This window comes from Phascolarctos cinereus, unplaced genomic scaffold, assembly GCF_003287225.1.
Source record: "Phascolarctos cinereus isolate Bilbo 61053 unplaced genomic scaffold, phaCin_HiC Scaffold_1;HRSCAF=81, whole genome shotgun sequence".
NCBI classification, from domain to species: domain Eukaryota; kingdom Metazoa; phylum Chordata; class Mammalia; order Diprotodontia; family Phascolarctidae; genus Phascolarctos; species Phascolarctos cinereus.
Genome location: NW_027555514.1, coordinates 203,272,116 through 203,288,828, shown reverse-complemented (window position 1 = coordinate 203,288,828; position 16,713 = coordinate 203,272,116). Strand labels below are relative to the sequence as shown.

The window sequence follows — 16,713 nt, the reverse complement described above, 5'->3', positions numbered from 1 at the left end:
ATTTAACATACTGATCCAGTGTCCTAAAAGAACTGTCATCATGAATACCTAATAATAAAATGACAAATAATCATTACTATGGCAATACCAAATTTCATTTAACTCAAAAATAATAACTCTAGTTGCTATTCTGGAGGTGGATAGCTTTTTTCACTATGAGTTCTTTGGAACTGTCTTGAATCACTGAATTCATCAGAGCAGCTAAGTCTTTCAAAGTTGACCATCAATACAGTATTAATGTTACTATATACAAGATCTTCCTGGTTCTGATCACTTTACTTTACTTTAGTTCATTTAAGTCTTCCGATGTTTTTTCTGAAACCATCCCCATCATCATTTCTTATAGAACAATATTGCTCCATTATAAAATATGTCACAACTTGTTCAGCTATTCCCCAATTGATGAGCATCCCCTCAATTTCCAGTTTTTTGCTACCATAAATGAGCTGTTATAAATATTTCTTTACATATAGATCCTTTACAGCTTTCTTTGATCTCTTGGAGAGATAGACCTAACCCCAGTAGACATATTGCTGGGTCAAAAGGTATGCACAGTTTTATAGCCCTTTGGGCATAATTTCAAATTGTCCTCCAGAATGGCTGGACTAGTTCACAACTCCATCAACAATTCACTAGTGTAGCTATTTTCCCTCATCCCATCCAGCAATTATCATTTATGATGGGTGTGAGGTGGTACCTCAGAGTTCTTTTAATTTGTATTTCTCTAATTATTTGTGATTTAGAGAATTTTTTTCATGGGATTATAAGTAGCTTTGACTTGCTCCTCTGAAAATGTCTTCATATCCTTCAACCATTTATCAATAACAGAATAGCTCTTAGTTTTATAAATTTTACTCAAGTCCTTATATATTTGAGAAATGAGGCCTTTATCAGAAAAACTTGCTGTAAAATTCTTTTCTATTATTTCATTGTAAATGGTATTTTTTTTAGCAAAATGTAGTTTCTCTGATTATCTCTTTTAATTAAGTCTATTTTTGCTTCTGCTTTGTCCAAGAATATGACTCCTATCCCTGCTTTTTTTTTACTTCAACTGAACCATAATAGATTCTGTTCTAGCCCCTGATTTTAACACTAAGTCTTTCTGTTTTAAGTGTGTCATTTGTAAACAACATTTTGTTGGTTTCTAGTTCCTAATATATTCTGCTACTTGCTTCTATTTTATGGATTAGCCCATCCCATTCACATTCATGTTTATGATTACTAATTTTTACTAATTACTAATTTCCCTCCTAAGTAATTACTAATTTCCCTCCATCCCATTTTCTTCCGTTTATCCTTTTCTCTCCCTTTTTATCCTGTCCCTCTTCAAAAGTCTGTTTTGCTTCTGACCTATCTCCTTAATCTGCCCTCCCTTTTATCATTCTCCCCCAACCCCCACCTTTCTCTAACCCCCTTCCCCTCCTATTTCCAAGTTGGGTTATCTTATTTACCTGTTGGGTAAGGCAGATTTCTATACCCAACTGAGTGTGTATATATATTCTTCCTTCTTTGAACAAATTCCAGTGAGAGTGTCTATAACGGTTGCTTGCCATCACCCTCTCACCTTCCCATCCACTGTAAAGACTCTTTCTTGTTGATTTGGATTCATGACTTTCTTTCCCCGCTATTTCTTCCTTTTAGAAAGCACTGAAGACAATGGTTTGAACTTTATGCAGAATGAATGATCTCCTTGCACTGAAGTTGAGTACGTTTGTCTGGTTTTGATATTTTTGTTTGACTGGTTTTGATGTGTTGTGGTTTAATATGAAAGCCCCTGGGAAGAGAGGCTGCTATCAAGTTAGTCTCGTAACTCCTTTAACTTTCACAGGGCAGCCTCACTCCTGGATGTTAAGATGACACCCAATCCTAGTACTACTACTACTACTACTACTACTACCACACGAAGTATACTCAGCAAAGGAGAAAAAAAGCTACCTCCTTGTACAGATAGTCACTAGAAAGTCTGTTTTCTAAGGATTCCCAGTAACATATTAAAGAACAACCACATTCATCATTCTTGGATTTCAATGGTATCAGAGGCAGAAGGAGTTAACTCACCAGCACCTACTATGCAGCATCAATTTTAGTAATTTTACAAACTTTTTTCTTTAAGGAAAAATTTTTAAGGAAAATAGGTAGGATAATATATTTGTTAACATAACTAGAGATCAATTTTAATGAATACCTTTCCTTTCTAAGTAATAATGATGGAGAGATCTTATTTTGCAAGACAGTAGGGGGAAAATAGGAATATTTTATTTGTTTGGTTTTTGTTTATTTGTTTTTTAGGCAATTGGGGTTAAGTGACTTGCCCAGGGTCATGCAGCTAATATGTGTCAAGTGTTTGGTCTGCGGCCAGATTTGAACTCAGGTCCTCCTGACTTCAGGGCCAGTGCTCTATCCACTGTGCCACCTAGCTGCCCTAAAAATAGGAATATTTTAAAAAGAGAAAGGTCCTCTGTTAATTCCAATAGAGTCTGGGATGGGCAAATGAGAGCATGTGGCACAGGGGTACTTGTCTTTTAATAGATGCTGGTCAGAAGTAATACTGGGGCCCTTTCTCTATCCCTAATTGGGCCAATAAAATATGGAGAAAGGCTAGAGTCCAAGTTGATTTTGCAGAGTGCCCTGGGACAGTTCAGCAATGAAATATGCTCAGGATGTGAAGTGAAAAGGTTTGGTTTTAACCCCATTTGGTTAGAGGTAAAGTGCTTGAATTCTATCTAGTCTTGGGTGTGGTCTGAGAAGGGAGAAGGAGGGCATAATCTCTTAGAAACATTACTGTTTTAGGTGAGAAAATTTTCACCATTCTAACTCCCCCTTCATTCTCTCAGCGAATCCTTATTTCTCCCCTCTTCTTAGGTGTTACATATAGGAATGTAAACAGTTTAATCTTGCTAAGGTCCTTATGATTTTTCTTTTATGTTTACCTTTTTATGCTTCTCTTGAGTCTTGAGTTTGTCAAATTTTCTATTCAGCTCTGGTCTTTTCATTAGGAATGATTGAAAGTCCTCTCATTAAATATTCATTTTTTTCCCTTAAAAGTTTTGCTGAGTAGGTTATTCTTGGCTATAATCTTTTGCCTTCTGTAATATCATATTCCAAGCCCACTAATCCTTTAATGTAGAAACTGCCAAATCTTGTGTTATTCTGACTGTGGCTTTACAATATTTGAATTGTTTCTTTCTGGCTGCTTGCAATATTTTCTCCATGATCTCAGAACTCTGGAATTTGGCTATAATATTCCTGGGAATTTTTATTTTGGGGGGCCTTTTTCAGGAGGAAATCAACAGATTTTTTCAATTTCTATTTCACCCTCTGGATCTAAGATATTAGTACAGTTTTCCTTTATAAGTATGAAGCCTCCTGAGAGAGCATAAGGAAAGTCCTCCTAGACTGAGGGTAAAAGGCCCTGAAGAATATAAAACATTCTTGATTCTGGCAGGAAAGAAAGGAAGGAAGATATTATCTCCAAGGCTGGATAATCTATTCTAGGTACTTCTGTTGCCTGTCTTGTAATTAATTATGAGGGATAGTCACTAGTAAGACTTAATTTTCAGTTTTCACAACATTATTTATGTATAATGAACAGACAATCACATCCCCCTCGCTCCTCTGTCTGAATATATACATGGCTCTCATGGTCCCTGCAATGTACACTTGGCAACATTTTTGTTCCTGTTTCTGAAATAAAGTATTGCAGCTGTATGCTCAAATTCAATTCATTGTCTAGCTATAGAGTCTGTTTCTCACTCACTATAGCAGCACACTTACTCATGCTTTCTAAGAAGCCTGGCCAGGGGGTATGTTTCCAGAGGGACATCTCATGACCAAGGTTAGAGCTAGGAGTAATTCAGTTCCATAACATTTATTGGAAGTAAGGAGTGCTAGGATATTTGCACTTTCCCCCTCCCTTTCCCATTTGAGTAACTGGGGCTAGAGTGGCTCTGCTTTTTAAAATCATAGTTAGAAGGGATGGCTAAGGGAGATAGGAAGGGATATATTCAGAAATGAAAGTGACATAAATCAATCAACCAATCAAGTATGCATTAAACACCAATCGTGTCAGGCAATGTACTTTGGGAATACAAATAAAATGAATGAAATAACCTCAAGATAGCAATAAACAGATTTAAAAAGAATAAGGTACAGTGGAAAGAATACTGGTTTGGATTCAGAGGAACTGAGCTCAAATCCCATGGCTGATGCTGGCTGCCTGTGTGACACTAGGCAAGTTACCTGACCTCTCTGGTATTCTCATCCTCAAAATGAGAAGATTGAACTCAGTGGCCTCTGAGATTCTTTCCAGCTTTGAATCAATAATTTTATGATCTGGAAATTTTTTTTTTAAAAGTCACCTCCAAGGGAGATTCATGATGACAGGCAGGGTTGGAGTTAATAATTGAGAGATACTGAAGAAGGCAGAGAAAAGGATGAACTAGGGTACTGCTGGATCTCAATCACTCTGTCTCTTCTCTCTCTCTCTCTCTCTCTCTCTCTCTCTCTCTCTCTCTCTTTCTCTGTCTCACTCTCTCTTTCTATTTCTCTGTCTCTGTCTCTATGTCTCCCTCTCCCTCTCTTTCCCTCCCTCTCTCTCTCTCTGTCCCAAAGTGATGACAACCAGGGAAGAAAACTAAGATTCGATTTCCCTTATCTTATACTGGGAGGATGGTATTCAAATATTGGAGGACATCAGATAACTGTCACCAGCCTGAACTGAGAAACAGATGGACTCATTTACCAGCAGATTTTAAAAAAGTATGAAGCCTAAGCTCTTTTGTTTTTTATCATAGCTTTCAGGTAGTCTAATAATTCTTAAATTCTCTCTCCTTGATCTATTTTCCAAGTCAGTTGTTTTTCCAATGAGATATTTCACCTTTTCTTCTATTTTTTCCATTCTTTTGCCTTTTTTCTTGATATCTCACAGAATCATTAACTTCCACTTGGCCCAATTTTAATTTTTTAGGAACTATTTTCTTCAGTGAGCTTTTGTGTCTTTTTGTCCATTTGGCAATTCTACTTTTTAAGCTGTTTTCTTCAGTGAATTTTTCTACCTCTTTTATGGTTAGGCCAATTCTGTTTTTTAAGATGCTATTTTCTTCAGGTTTTTTAAAATCTCTTTTTACCAATTACTAATTCTCTTTTCATAATTTTCTTGCATCACATTTCTTTTCCCATTTTTTTCCTCTACCATTCTCATCTCTTTCTTGTTGGGCTTGTATCCAATTAGCTTTTTTTTTTTTTGAGGCTTCACATGTAGGCATTTTGAGACTGTTATCTTCCTCTGAGTTTATGGTAGTCTTCCCTGTGACCAATAGTAGTTTCTTATGGTCAAATATTTTGTTGTTCTTGTTGGCTCATTTTTCTAGCCCATATCTTGACTTTGAACTTTATGTTAAAGTTGGGCTCTGCTCACTTGAGTGTGGGAAGGCACTGTCCCAAGCTTCAGGCTTTTTCATGCTGCTGTTTTCAGAGCTAGTACAGGGGTTGTGAAAGGTTTTAGTGCTTCCAAAAAGGTGTGATATAGGCAGATCTGCTCTCCTGGTCTGCACTCTTGTCTTTACCCAGCAAGTACCCCTGCTTCTGTGCAGCTGCCCTGGAACTGTGACCACTCCTCTTCTCTCCTGCAGCCATAAGCGCTAGTAGTCTTCTCTGTCTTGGAACTGGGACCTGATCCCTTCCTCTCCTGCATCCACAAATACTAGTGCTTCTCTCTGCCTTGAAACTGTGACCAGGCCTCCTGCTCTCTTGCAACCAACCACAAGTGCTACTTTCAACCCTGGAAATGTAACGCAGAACTGCATATGGGCAAAAGATCTGCCAATCAGCACCAGCTGTACTCAGTGCCAGCAAAGTGTGCCCTGTAATCTCTTCATGACCAGGTGCCCAACTCCCTTACCATCTCTGGGCTGAGAGCTCCCAAAGCCGCTCCTACTAACACTCTTAGGACCACCTCTAAGGCCTGCATGAGCTCTGGACTGGCCCCCATGCTAGTGTCACAGACCTCTCCTGCTGACCTCTTTGTTTCCTTAAGCTGGAAAAAAGTCTTTCTTTGATCTTTAGTTGGCTTTGTTGTTCAAAACTTTGATTTGAGATATTATCTTAAATTTGTTTGGAAGGGAATGTCGGAAAAGTTCAGCTGAGTTGCTGTCTCTCCTCTACCATCATGGCTCTGCCCCTACTAAGTTCAACTTTTATGATAACATTTGAAAGAAATATAAAATATCACTATTGCCAAAAAGGGAATTTTTTACTACTTGGAACCAGTAGTGTTAAAAAAAAAAAAGCTCAATATGGAAGTTGGATTAGATTAATATTTTAAAAAAGAAACTAAATTTTTTTCTTGAATTACTAAGTAGAAAAATTGTCTATATATATTTGAGATAGTCTTGATTAAGTAAAAAATAAAGCAACCTCCAAAAAACCCTCAATTTTATAAAAACCTAAAATGCTTCATTTAATATTGTAAAAGAAAAGTTCATAAAAAGTGTAGAGAAATGGGAAAGACTGACATAAGAAATTTAAAATGTAAAACCTTAATAATCCAAATTCTATTAAATCATAATTTGGCTTTACTTTTTTTCTTTTTTGGTTAGGCAATGGGGTTAAGTGACTTGCCAGGGTCACGCAGCTAGTAAGTGTTATGTGTCTGAGGCTGGATTTGAACTCATGTCCTCCTGAATCCAGTACCAGTGCCCTATCCACTGCGCCACCTAGCTGCCCCTTGGCTTTACTTTTGTAAAGCAAAACAGCTTTCTTCACAAAAAATGCAAGCTGTCAATGCAGAAATATTTCATATATTTAATATAAATAACAAAAGAAAACATTGTTTTCTAGCACCATCAGGAACTTTAGGCATTTCCATTTCTATTATTTTAATTATAAACAATTATTATTTGTTACATTAAAATATAATTTTTAAGGATTTCTCCTTGATAATTCTCATTCATCTAATTTAACAATATGTCTTAAAACAATAAAGTTATAGTCTGTTTAATTAATTTTAACTTACTCTAGTCTTTGAAGTTTTCAACTCTAACATTCAATAAAAATATGTAATCAAATTTTTTTCAACTCAGATAAGCTTCTACTCATCAGTAAGTTTTAATTTAGTTCTCATGAATCAGTCATAAAGTACTTATTAATAAGCACTTGCTGTGTTAAAGGCATTGTACTATCAGTGACATAGCATTATTATCTAAAAAGCTTCAACTACTGTTTAATTTATATCAACATATCTGCTATACATGTACAATAAAATAATATAATCCCGTAACCTATCCCAAATACCTACTATGTTTTTGAAGCCGCGGTGCAAGTGGTCTTCAGCAAAAATGTGAAACTGAAGAGGTTGGATGCTGAAAATAATAGCTGATTTTATCATAGTTACAGTCTCTTCCAGTCGTTCGCCACAGGCTACCACAGCTAGGTGCATTGTCTCAGAAGATTGTGTTTTCATCAGTCTATACCTAATGACAAAGAAAACATTTTAAGTGGTAAAATTTTCAATATAGCTTTAGAATATTAGCATAATTTACCATATGAAATACTCCATAATAAACAAGGAAGCACCACTGAAACTGACTACTCAGAGGTTGTGGTTTCTCCTCTCCAAGTGACATCAGGAAGATGATGCCATGACTTGCAAATGAACTAGATTTAAGTGAAGGATGGCTGTGCAAAGTCACCAGCCTTACTTTCTCCTCCAGAGCCATCTGAGTCCAGTGGCCAGATATACATCAGGATGACTAGAAATGGCCCACAATGCAGTGGGAGACCTCAGCCTTTATAAGCTAAGGTCTTTCCAAGTTCTCACTTTTACTGAGGCGATGCCCATTTAGTGATTAGGGCTGTTCAGGAAGGGAGCCAAGGTGAATTTCACCTTTTCCATTGTAGTTTTATCTGCCTCTACCAGCATGGGATGGGGATGAGGACAGGAGGATGCTGAGTTCCTGCTTCCCTTGGCTTGGAGTTACAAGGGTTAGGGGAAGGGAGAGGACACGCCATCACCTGTTAAAATCCCATCCAAGTTGGGGCTCAGGAGGCTGAGGTGAGACAGTAACCAAAATCATATCATGACCTGAATTTAAAGAAAAAAAGGGGGGGGGGACTCTCTAGCCAAATGGTATCATTTTAAACTTCTGCATCTGGAGGGGGGTGGGGCAGGGGCAAGGCAGAGGGGTGGTGCGCTGGGGCTGCATTCTTTAAGATAACTAGATGGTGCTGTGAAACTTTTGAATAAAATATTTTCCAAAAAGAAGTGAACCAATGGGATGGCTTCTTTAATGTAAATACACACACACACACACACGTGTGTGTGTGTGTGTGTGTGTGTGTGTGTACATGTATATGTATATATCTCAAACTGGGAGAGGAAGACCCTCAGGGTTTCTGGCCAAAAGAAAAACAATTACTATTTACATTCAAATAATAACCATTAAATGGTGCTTGGGTAGAGGCTTATTGTTGGCCAGTAATTGAGAACCAGAGTGAATTGGGTTTAAGTAATATTCTTTAAGGAAAGAAATCTAGCCAGTAAAGCACAATATAGCTAGGCAGGTTTCAGCCTTCCTTTAGCTTCCTTTGGGCAGATTACCCTCAGGAATGGTCATGATACTGAATGTGAAGAGAGGAGAGCAGAGGAGAAGAGTACAGAGGGGGTGAGTTGCCTGACTGAAATTGATATTGACTGAAAGTGATGAATGGGATGTTTCAGTGAAGACTCCCAATGTAATTAAGGTTTGGAATAAGGCTGAGTGGGATAAGGGGTCCCATGAAAACTTCTTAGAAGAATAAATAGAAATTGTATTAGACTCAAGTCAGGCATAGTAGCCTGACAGGCATAAGTTTTAGTTTACTAGAAATCACCTGAGTTACAGTAGTCTAGCCCCAAGTAACCCTTCTTTCTATGCCATTATTATTTCAGTAGTTAATGTTTGCCAAGCCTGAAACTCCTGAAGAAACCCCCTTGTATCATGTTGCTACAACTATTGCTATGCTTTAGTCATGATGACCTTGCTACACAGCACAGTGTCTAGCTTGACTGTACATCTTTAATTGCTTTTTTGGTAATATTTCAACAACCTAAGGGCTAAATATGGATATCTATAATTTGTAACTAAGATATGCATACTGTTTGTTGTTGTTTGTTCCTATGGTAGAGTTTCGTGTTGAGAATGGGAGCCAAAACATTGGCCAGTTGTTGGGAGGGGGGCTTTACCAGTTAGGGCTATTTAATCAGGTCCTTTGCTCCTGTACTCTGTCTCCCCTCATCAGAGCATCCTGGTGGAGGAACACCCAAATCTCAAGACTTCAAGTAATAATAATAAATTAACTTTTTGTTTCTCTTTGGATACCTCTGTGTTTTTTAATTTGAGTGGCATCCCACACAGTGAGAATTCAGTTTAAAAGATCTTCCCTTAAAAAAGCCAAGGTCTCCCTTTGCACTGTGGGTCATCTCCAGTTGGCTCCGGAGGAGAAAGTAAGGCTGGTGACTTTACCAGCCCTCTCTCACTATTTGCAAGTTATGGCATCATCTCCCTGATATCAAAGTCCTCTTCTAGAACGAAGGACAAACGACTACATGTGAGTAGTCCAAGCTGGCCCATTGGGGACCCAACTGGACAGTTTCAGTTGGGAAACTCAGCTCCTCTTACCTCCACTCCTCTCCTCTGTTGTTCCCTCTCTACATGGAGTATGAAGACCTTACCTGTGAGTGATCTGCCCAAAGCAAAGGAAATCTTCAAGTCTGAATCCTACCTAGGTATCTTGAGATTTACTGGCTAGATTTTGTTCTTAAAGACCATGCCTGGGAGGGCGGAGCCAAGATGGCAGCAGTGTGAAAGCAATGACTTGCTTGAGCTCTCCCCCAAACCCCTCCAAATACCCATAAAAAAATGGCTCTAAACAAATTCTAAAGCAGCAGAACCCACAAAAAAGACAGAGTAAAACAAATTTCCAGCCCAAGACAGCCTGGACGGTTAATTGGAAAGGCATATTGCGCTGGGCAGGGAGAGAAGCGCAATTCCACGTGGGTGCGCAGGCCTCAGCGAACCTAGAGCAGGACTCATAGGACTGAATCACGGGCAGCTGTGGCAGCTTCCAGACTCCTCAATCCACCAATGCCAAAGACAACTTAGGAGGTCAGTGGGAAAAGTCTGTTTTTGCGGTGAGAGAAGAGCCAGGTCAGAGCCAGTTACAGAGCACAGAGTGCAGAGTGCAGGTGCAGGGTGGTGGCTGTGTCCTGAGCTTCCAGCCCACAGACTGAGGGGGAATCAAGTGGCTGATCAGAGGGGGACTGCAGGTATCTCTTTGCTGGTGCTGAGGCAGGAATCTCTTTCTTTGCCCTTGCTTGGATCTGGGTCACAGTTCTGGGTGGTGGTCCTGGGGTGAGGAGGAGCGCTGGCCCGGTGGAGCTTGTAGTGGCGGTAGAGAGAAAACCCTCTTCGCAGTTCCAAGAGAGAAAACACTGCTTGTGGCTGGTCACTCAAAGACCAGAGCTCAGGCCAGGAAAAGAGTAAACACCTCGATACTTATCATATAACCTTGGAAGAACTGAAAATTTACAGGTCCCTAGAAGTATCTCTGAAAACAGCTATACAAACCCCTGAAGCTTGGGACAGTACATTCTCCACAATGGAAGCAGACTTTTACCTTAACAAAGAGTTTAAAACTCAAGTAGTTGGCTGGGATCATGAGCAAACCTCGCAAAAAGAGTCAGACTATATTATCTAACTGTGGTGACAAAGAAGATCAAAACATACAACCAGAAGAAAACAAAGTCAAAGCTCCCACATCCAAAGCCTCCAAGAAAAATATGAATCCTTCCCAGGCCTTGGAAGAGCTCAAAAGGGATTTTGAGAAGCAAGTAAGAGAAGTAGAGGAAAAACTGGGAAGAGAAATGAAAGTGATGCAAGAAAATCATGAAAAACAAGTCAACAGCTTGCTAAAGGAGACCCAAAAAAATACTGAAGAAAATAACACCTTAAAAAATAGCCTAACCCAAATGGCAAAAGAGGTCCAAAAAGCCAATGAGGAGAAGAATGCCCTAAAAAGCAAAATTGGCCAAATGGAAAAGGAAGTCCAAAAGATTACTGAAGAAAATACTTCCTTAAAAATTAGAATAGAGCAATTGGAAGCTAGTGACTTTATGAGAAATCAACACAGTAGAACAAATCCAAAAGAATGAAAAATTAGAAAACAATGTGAAATATCTCACTGGAAAAACAACTGACCTGGAAAATAGATCCAGGAGAGAGAATTTAAAAATTATTGGACTATCTGAAAGCCATGATCAAAAAAAGAGCCTAGACATCATCTTTCAAGAAATTATCAAGGAAAACTGCCCTGATTTTAGAACCAGAGGGCAAAATAGAAATTGAAAGAATCCACGATCTCCCCTGAAAGAGATCCCCAAAGGAAAACTCCTAGGAATATTGTAGCCAAATTCCAGAGTTCCCAGGTCAAGGAGAAAATATTGCAAGCAGCCAGAAAGAAACAATTCAAGTATGGTGGAAACACAATCAGGATAACACAAGATTTAGCAGCTTCTACATTAAGGACCCAGGGCATGGAATATAATATTCCAGAGGGCAAAGGAGATAGGATTACAACCAAGAATCACCTACCCAGCAAAACTGAGTATAATCCTTCAGGGGAAAAAATGGTCATTCAGTGAAATAGAGGACTTTCAAGCATTCTTGATGAAAAGACCAGAGCTGAATAGAAAATTTGACTTTCAAATACAAGACTCAAGTGGAACATGAAGAGGTAAACAGGAAAGAGAAATCATAAGAGACTTATTAAGGTTGAACTGTTTACATTCCTGCATGGAAAGATGATATTTATAACTCATGAGACCTTTGTCAGTATTAGGGTACTGGGAGGGGAAAAATTGTATGTATGTATAGATAGACAGACAGATAGACAGACAGACAGACAGACAGACAGACAGACAGACAGATAGATAGACAGAGGCCACAGGGTGAGTTGAAGATGAAGGGGTGATATCTGGAGAATAAAATTGAGGGGTGAGAGAGGATTATACTAGAAGAAGGAGAAAGGGAGAGGGGAAGGTAAGAGGAAATGAGGGAATCTTATTCTCATAGGATTTGGCTTAAGGAGGGAATAACATACACACTCAATTGGGTATGGAAATCTGTCTTACCCTACAGGAAAATAGGGGAGGAAGGGGACAAGAGAGCAGGGGGGTGATAGAGAGAAGGGCAGATTGGAAAAGGGGTAATCAGAAGGAAGTACTTCTGAGGAGGGACAGGGTCAAAAGAAAGAATAGAATAAATGGAGGGGCAGGATAAGATTAAGGGAAATAGAGTTAGTTTTTCATAACATGTCTACTATGGAAGTGTTTTGCATAACTGCACATGTATGGCCTATATTGACTTGCTTGCCTTTTCAATGAGGGTGGGTAGGGTGGGAGGAAGGGAGAAAATTTGGAGCCCAAAGGTTTAAAAACACATGTTTAAAAAAAAATGTTTCCACATGCAACTGGGAAATAAAAAATACAGGAAATGAGGTACAGAAATCTATCCTGCCCTATAGGAAAATAGAAGGGGAAGGGGATAAAAGAAGAGGGGGGAGAGATAGAAGGGAGGGCAGTCTAGGGGAAGGGGTATTCAGAATGCATGCCATCTTGGGGTGGGGGAAGGGGCAAGATGGGGTGAAAATACGGAATTCAAAATCTTGTGGAAGTAAATGTTGAAAACTAAAAATAAATAAATTTATATATTAAAAAAAAAAGACCATGCCTTGAACTCAATTCACTCTGGTTCTCATGGACTGGCCAACAATAGGTCTTTATCAAAGCACCAGTGCCCCCCCCCACTCCCACCCCATGACTCAGAGGGAATGTAATTAGTAATTGTTTCTCTTTCGGCCAGAAACCCTGAGAGTCTTCTCCTCCCAGTTTGACTTTTTTTTTTTTGCATCAAAGAGCCACTTCTTAGCTCATTTCTCTTTTTTAAAATTTTTCGATTGACTCAAACACCAGAACACAAATACAGAATAGAGAAAATAATTTTTAAAAACATAAACAAATATTGGAACTTAATTACAAAGTAAGAAAAGAAAAAAAAGCATGTCATGTGCCTAGCAGAACATAAGAGAGGATTCAAAATATGTAACAATAAATTTTCATTTTAAGAAAGCTGTATGATAAAAACTACACATTGTGTCAAGCTGTCCATCTTTTCTTTGCTTCCTTTTAAGTTTTCTTTTGTTCTCTGCTGTGCCCTTTTTTTACTTTGTTCTTTTTTTTCCTCTTCCCACCTCCCCACTCCAGAAGACTACGATTGAGTGTAGATATATTTTTTTATAATTATAGAAATACACATATACATACATATACTTGCTTATATAGATATATATTTTCCCAAACAAATCCTACTTCTGATCGTTGTTTTTATATTTGTACGTATCTCATTTCCTATCCCTCCTGATTCTTCTACTTTACTTCTACCCATTACCTTGTCCTTCTATTACTTAGCATACCCCCCTCCAAGGATCCTTCCCCTATCCTCCTGTTCCCATAAATCTAAACATCCTCCTATAGCCCCCTATAACCTATTCCTTCACCCTCCCTTCTAGAGAGCCCTCTCTTGTCTTCTCCCCCCTCCCTAAATATTTTTATTATTCCCTCTTAAACTCATTCCCAATGAAAGTAGGTTATCAGAACTACCAGCCCTCCTCCCCCATTTAATTCCCCTGTATTGATTCTTCCTCTTGAACCTCATTTGTATAAAATAAGTAATCTTTTTAGCTGTTCCTAAATGGTTTTACTTTTTAAAGTCATATCATACTCAGTTCTACCCTAATCTTTCTTATGAGCTTCCCAATTATTAATGAGAATGTTAGACATACATTTTGCATTTTACACATATAAAAAGGAAATAGTCTGTCCTTACTGAATCCCTTGTAATCAGTCTTTGGTCTGTACTTTATGTTTCTCTTGGCTCTTGTATGTCAAATCTTCTATTAAGACCAGGTTTTTAACAAAATCTTGAAAGTCTGACAGTTGATCAAACACTCATTTTTTTTTCCATTCAGGATTATGCTTAACTTTGCTGGGTATGATATTTTCAGCCACAGCCCAAGTTCTTTTGCTCTTCCATATATAATGTTCCAAGACCTGTGGTTCTTTATTGTCTCCACTGCTAGGTCTTGTGTGATTCTAATTGTGGCACCATCATATTAAATTGTTTTTTTTTCTTGTTGCTTTTAATAGTTTATCCTTGAGCTGGGGGTTTTGGAATTTGACTATAATATTCCTATGAGTTTTCCTTGAAGTATCTCTTCTAAGTGGTGATTGATAACTTTTTTCTATTTCTACTTTCCTTCCCTTGTTTTAATGCTTCAGGACAATTTTCTTTAATTATTTCTTGTATTATTGTATCAAGATTCTTTTTTTGATCATAGCTTTTAGTTAATCCAATTATTTTTATATTTTCTCTTCTTGATCTGTTCTCTAAATCTGTTGTTTTTCGTATGTTTTACTTTCTCCTCTATTTTTTCATTATTCATATTTTATTTATTTCTTGATCTCTTAAAATTCTGATGGCTTTGCCTTGCCCAATTCTAATTTTCAAGGTGTCATTTTCTTCCTTAAGCTTCTGGATCTCCTTTTCTAATCAGTTGACTTTCCTTTCATAGTCTTGTTTTTCTTGGAATTTTTAAAAAAGTTTTTCCTCCATCTCTCTTATTTGATTTTTAAAGTCTTTTTAAAGTTCTTCTAGGAATCCTTTTTGGGCAGGTGACCATTTGACATTACTCTTTGGAGTCAAAGAGGGTTTCTTTGCTTCAATATTCTCCTCTGAAGATAAAACCCAGTCTTTTCTATTCCCATAATAGCTTTCTATGGTTGGATTCTTTCTCCTTTGCCTTTGCATTTTTTGTAGTAATAGCTTAATTTTTGTAATCACCTCTAGCCCTGAGCTATACGGGATTGGTGCCTCTTGTCCCAGATCTTCAGTTCTTCCCTCTAGCCTGTAACCAAAGCCAAATCTCCAGCCTCTAGGTGTATGCTGGTTCCTTCTCACACCCACAGCTCTCAACAGTACAGCTGGGTCTAGTGTTCCTTGTTAGCAGAGGTTCCTTCCATCTTCCCAGGCTCAGCTGGCCAACTCCCCTCACTATCCACAGGGCAAAAGTTCCAGTAGCTGGGGCTGAGGTAGCCTTCCAAACCTGCTAATCCCATGGCTTGCTACTTGTTGTTTAAGTGGTATGCCACTTATTGTTAACTTGGCCCCTAGCTTGTAGGTGTTTATTCTTCACGGGGACCAACCTTTGTCCTGGAATTTTTCTTCTGATCTTGAGCTGTCCCAGCAAGACTCCTGTTGTGTCCCTATTCTTATTTATTTTTACCTCTACTTTGTTGGTCCTAAGGTGTTATTTTGTCTCTTTTGTGGGGAAAAGTCTTGAGAGCTTATAATTTTCTGACCTACTTCGCCATCTTCCCAGAATCCTCTCTCCCTCAGCTCACTTCTTAAACAGGTCTAATCACTGAATGGGCACTGCCTCAGTCAAAGTGAGAACTTAGCTTAAAAGACCTTAGCTTAAAAAGGCTGAGGTCACCCACTGCGTTTTGGGCCATCTCCAGTTGGAGACCTGACCACTGGATCCAGATGTCTCCAGAGGAGAGAGTGAGGCTGGTGACTTTGCCCAGCCCTCCCTCACTTAAATCCAATTCATTTGCAAGTCATGGCATCACCTTCCTGATGTCATGGTCTTACTCGAGAACAAAAGACAAACCACAACCATAACTACACAACTGAAACTGAAAGACAAATTCAGAAGAATTTAAGATTATGAATTAATGCAAAAACAAAGAAAACAGAATCAGAAGAATACACACAATAACAACAATAATGTAAACAAAAACAAAACTAAAAGGCACTGTAGCATGTATGGTGGAAAGGGCTCAGGATTTGACTCCTGATTCTACCACTATGTGACTATTCTACCTATGGGACTTAGGGCAAATCACCTCACCTATGACTTTCAGTATCTTCATTTGTAAAATGAGGGGTCTGGATTAGATGGTCTTTGAAGTCCCTTCTTGTTCTACATGGACAATTCTATGAGTCTACGCAGTTGAACACTAACTGCAACAACCAAACTTGGTCCTAGAGAACAAATAGCGAAACACCTCTCCTCTTAGTAGATAGGGAGGGGAACTACAATTACAATTTCTATATTTGGTCACGTATGAACATTTTTGGTCAACTGTTTTTCTTTGTTACAAGGAAAGGTTCAGTGAGGAAAAGAGGTATAGTCAAAAATACACCCTGTCACAAAATTTAGCTATATTGCTTCAATTCAAAAAGCAAATACACGTTTAAAAACAATACTATTCAATTATATGTATACCCCAAATCAAATATAAACATGGCTTGCATCCAATATTGAAGGATGAAAATTAAGAGTAAGATTAGTTTTCTTTATACGTTTCCTTTATATTACTGACATTATCTCAAATCTCTGATAAAAAAAAAAGTGACCCTTCTCACTAAGGCCAACCCCTCTATATATAGTATTATAAGGGGTATGGGAAGGAATATGTATCTACTGTATGCCTGGCATTGTGCTAATTGCTTTTAAAAATATTATCTCATTTCATCCTAACAACAATCCTTCAAGATAGGTTCTATCACCTTAATTTTATGGTTGAGGAAACTGAAGCTGAAGCAAACAGAGGTTAAC

General features: G+C 38.3%; 1 protein-coding gene across 2 annotated transcripts in view; it reads right to left on the bottom strand.

The window, feature by feature from the left end:
• Positions 1 to 16,713, bottom strand: part of GXYLT1 (glucoside xylosyltransferase 1) — a 94,650-nt gene that overhangs the window by 33,603 nt on the left and 44,334 nt on the right. For both annotated transcript variants that reach the window (XM_020979762.2, XM_020979761.2), the window contains one exon: positions 7,295 to 7,469. In XM_020979762.2, coding sequence (XP_020835421.1) covers positions 7,295 to 7,469 — 175 coding nt within the window. The remainder of the gene's footprint in view (positions 1 to 7,294; positions 7,470 to 16,713) is intronic.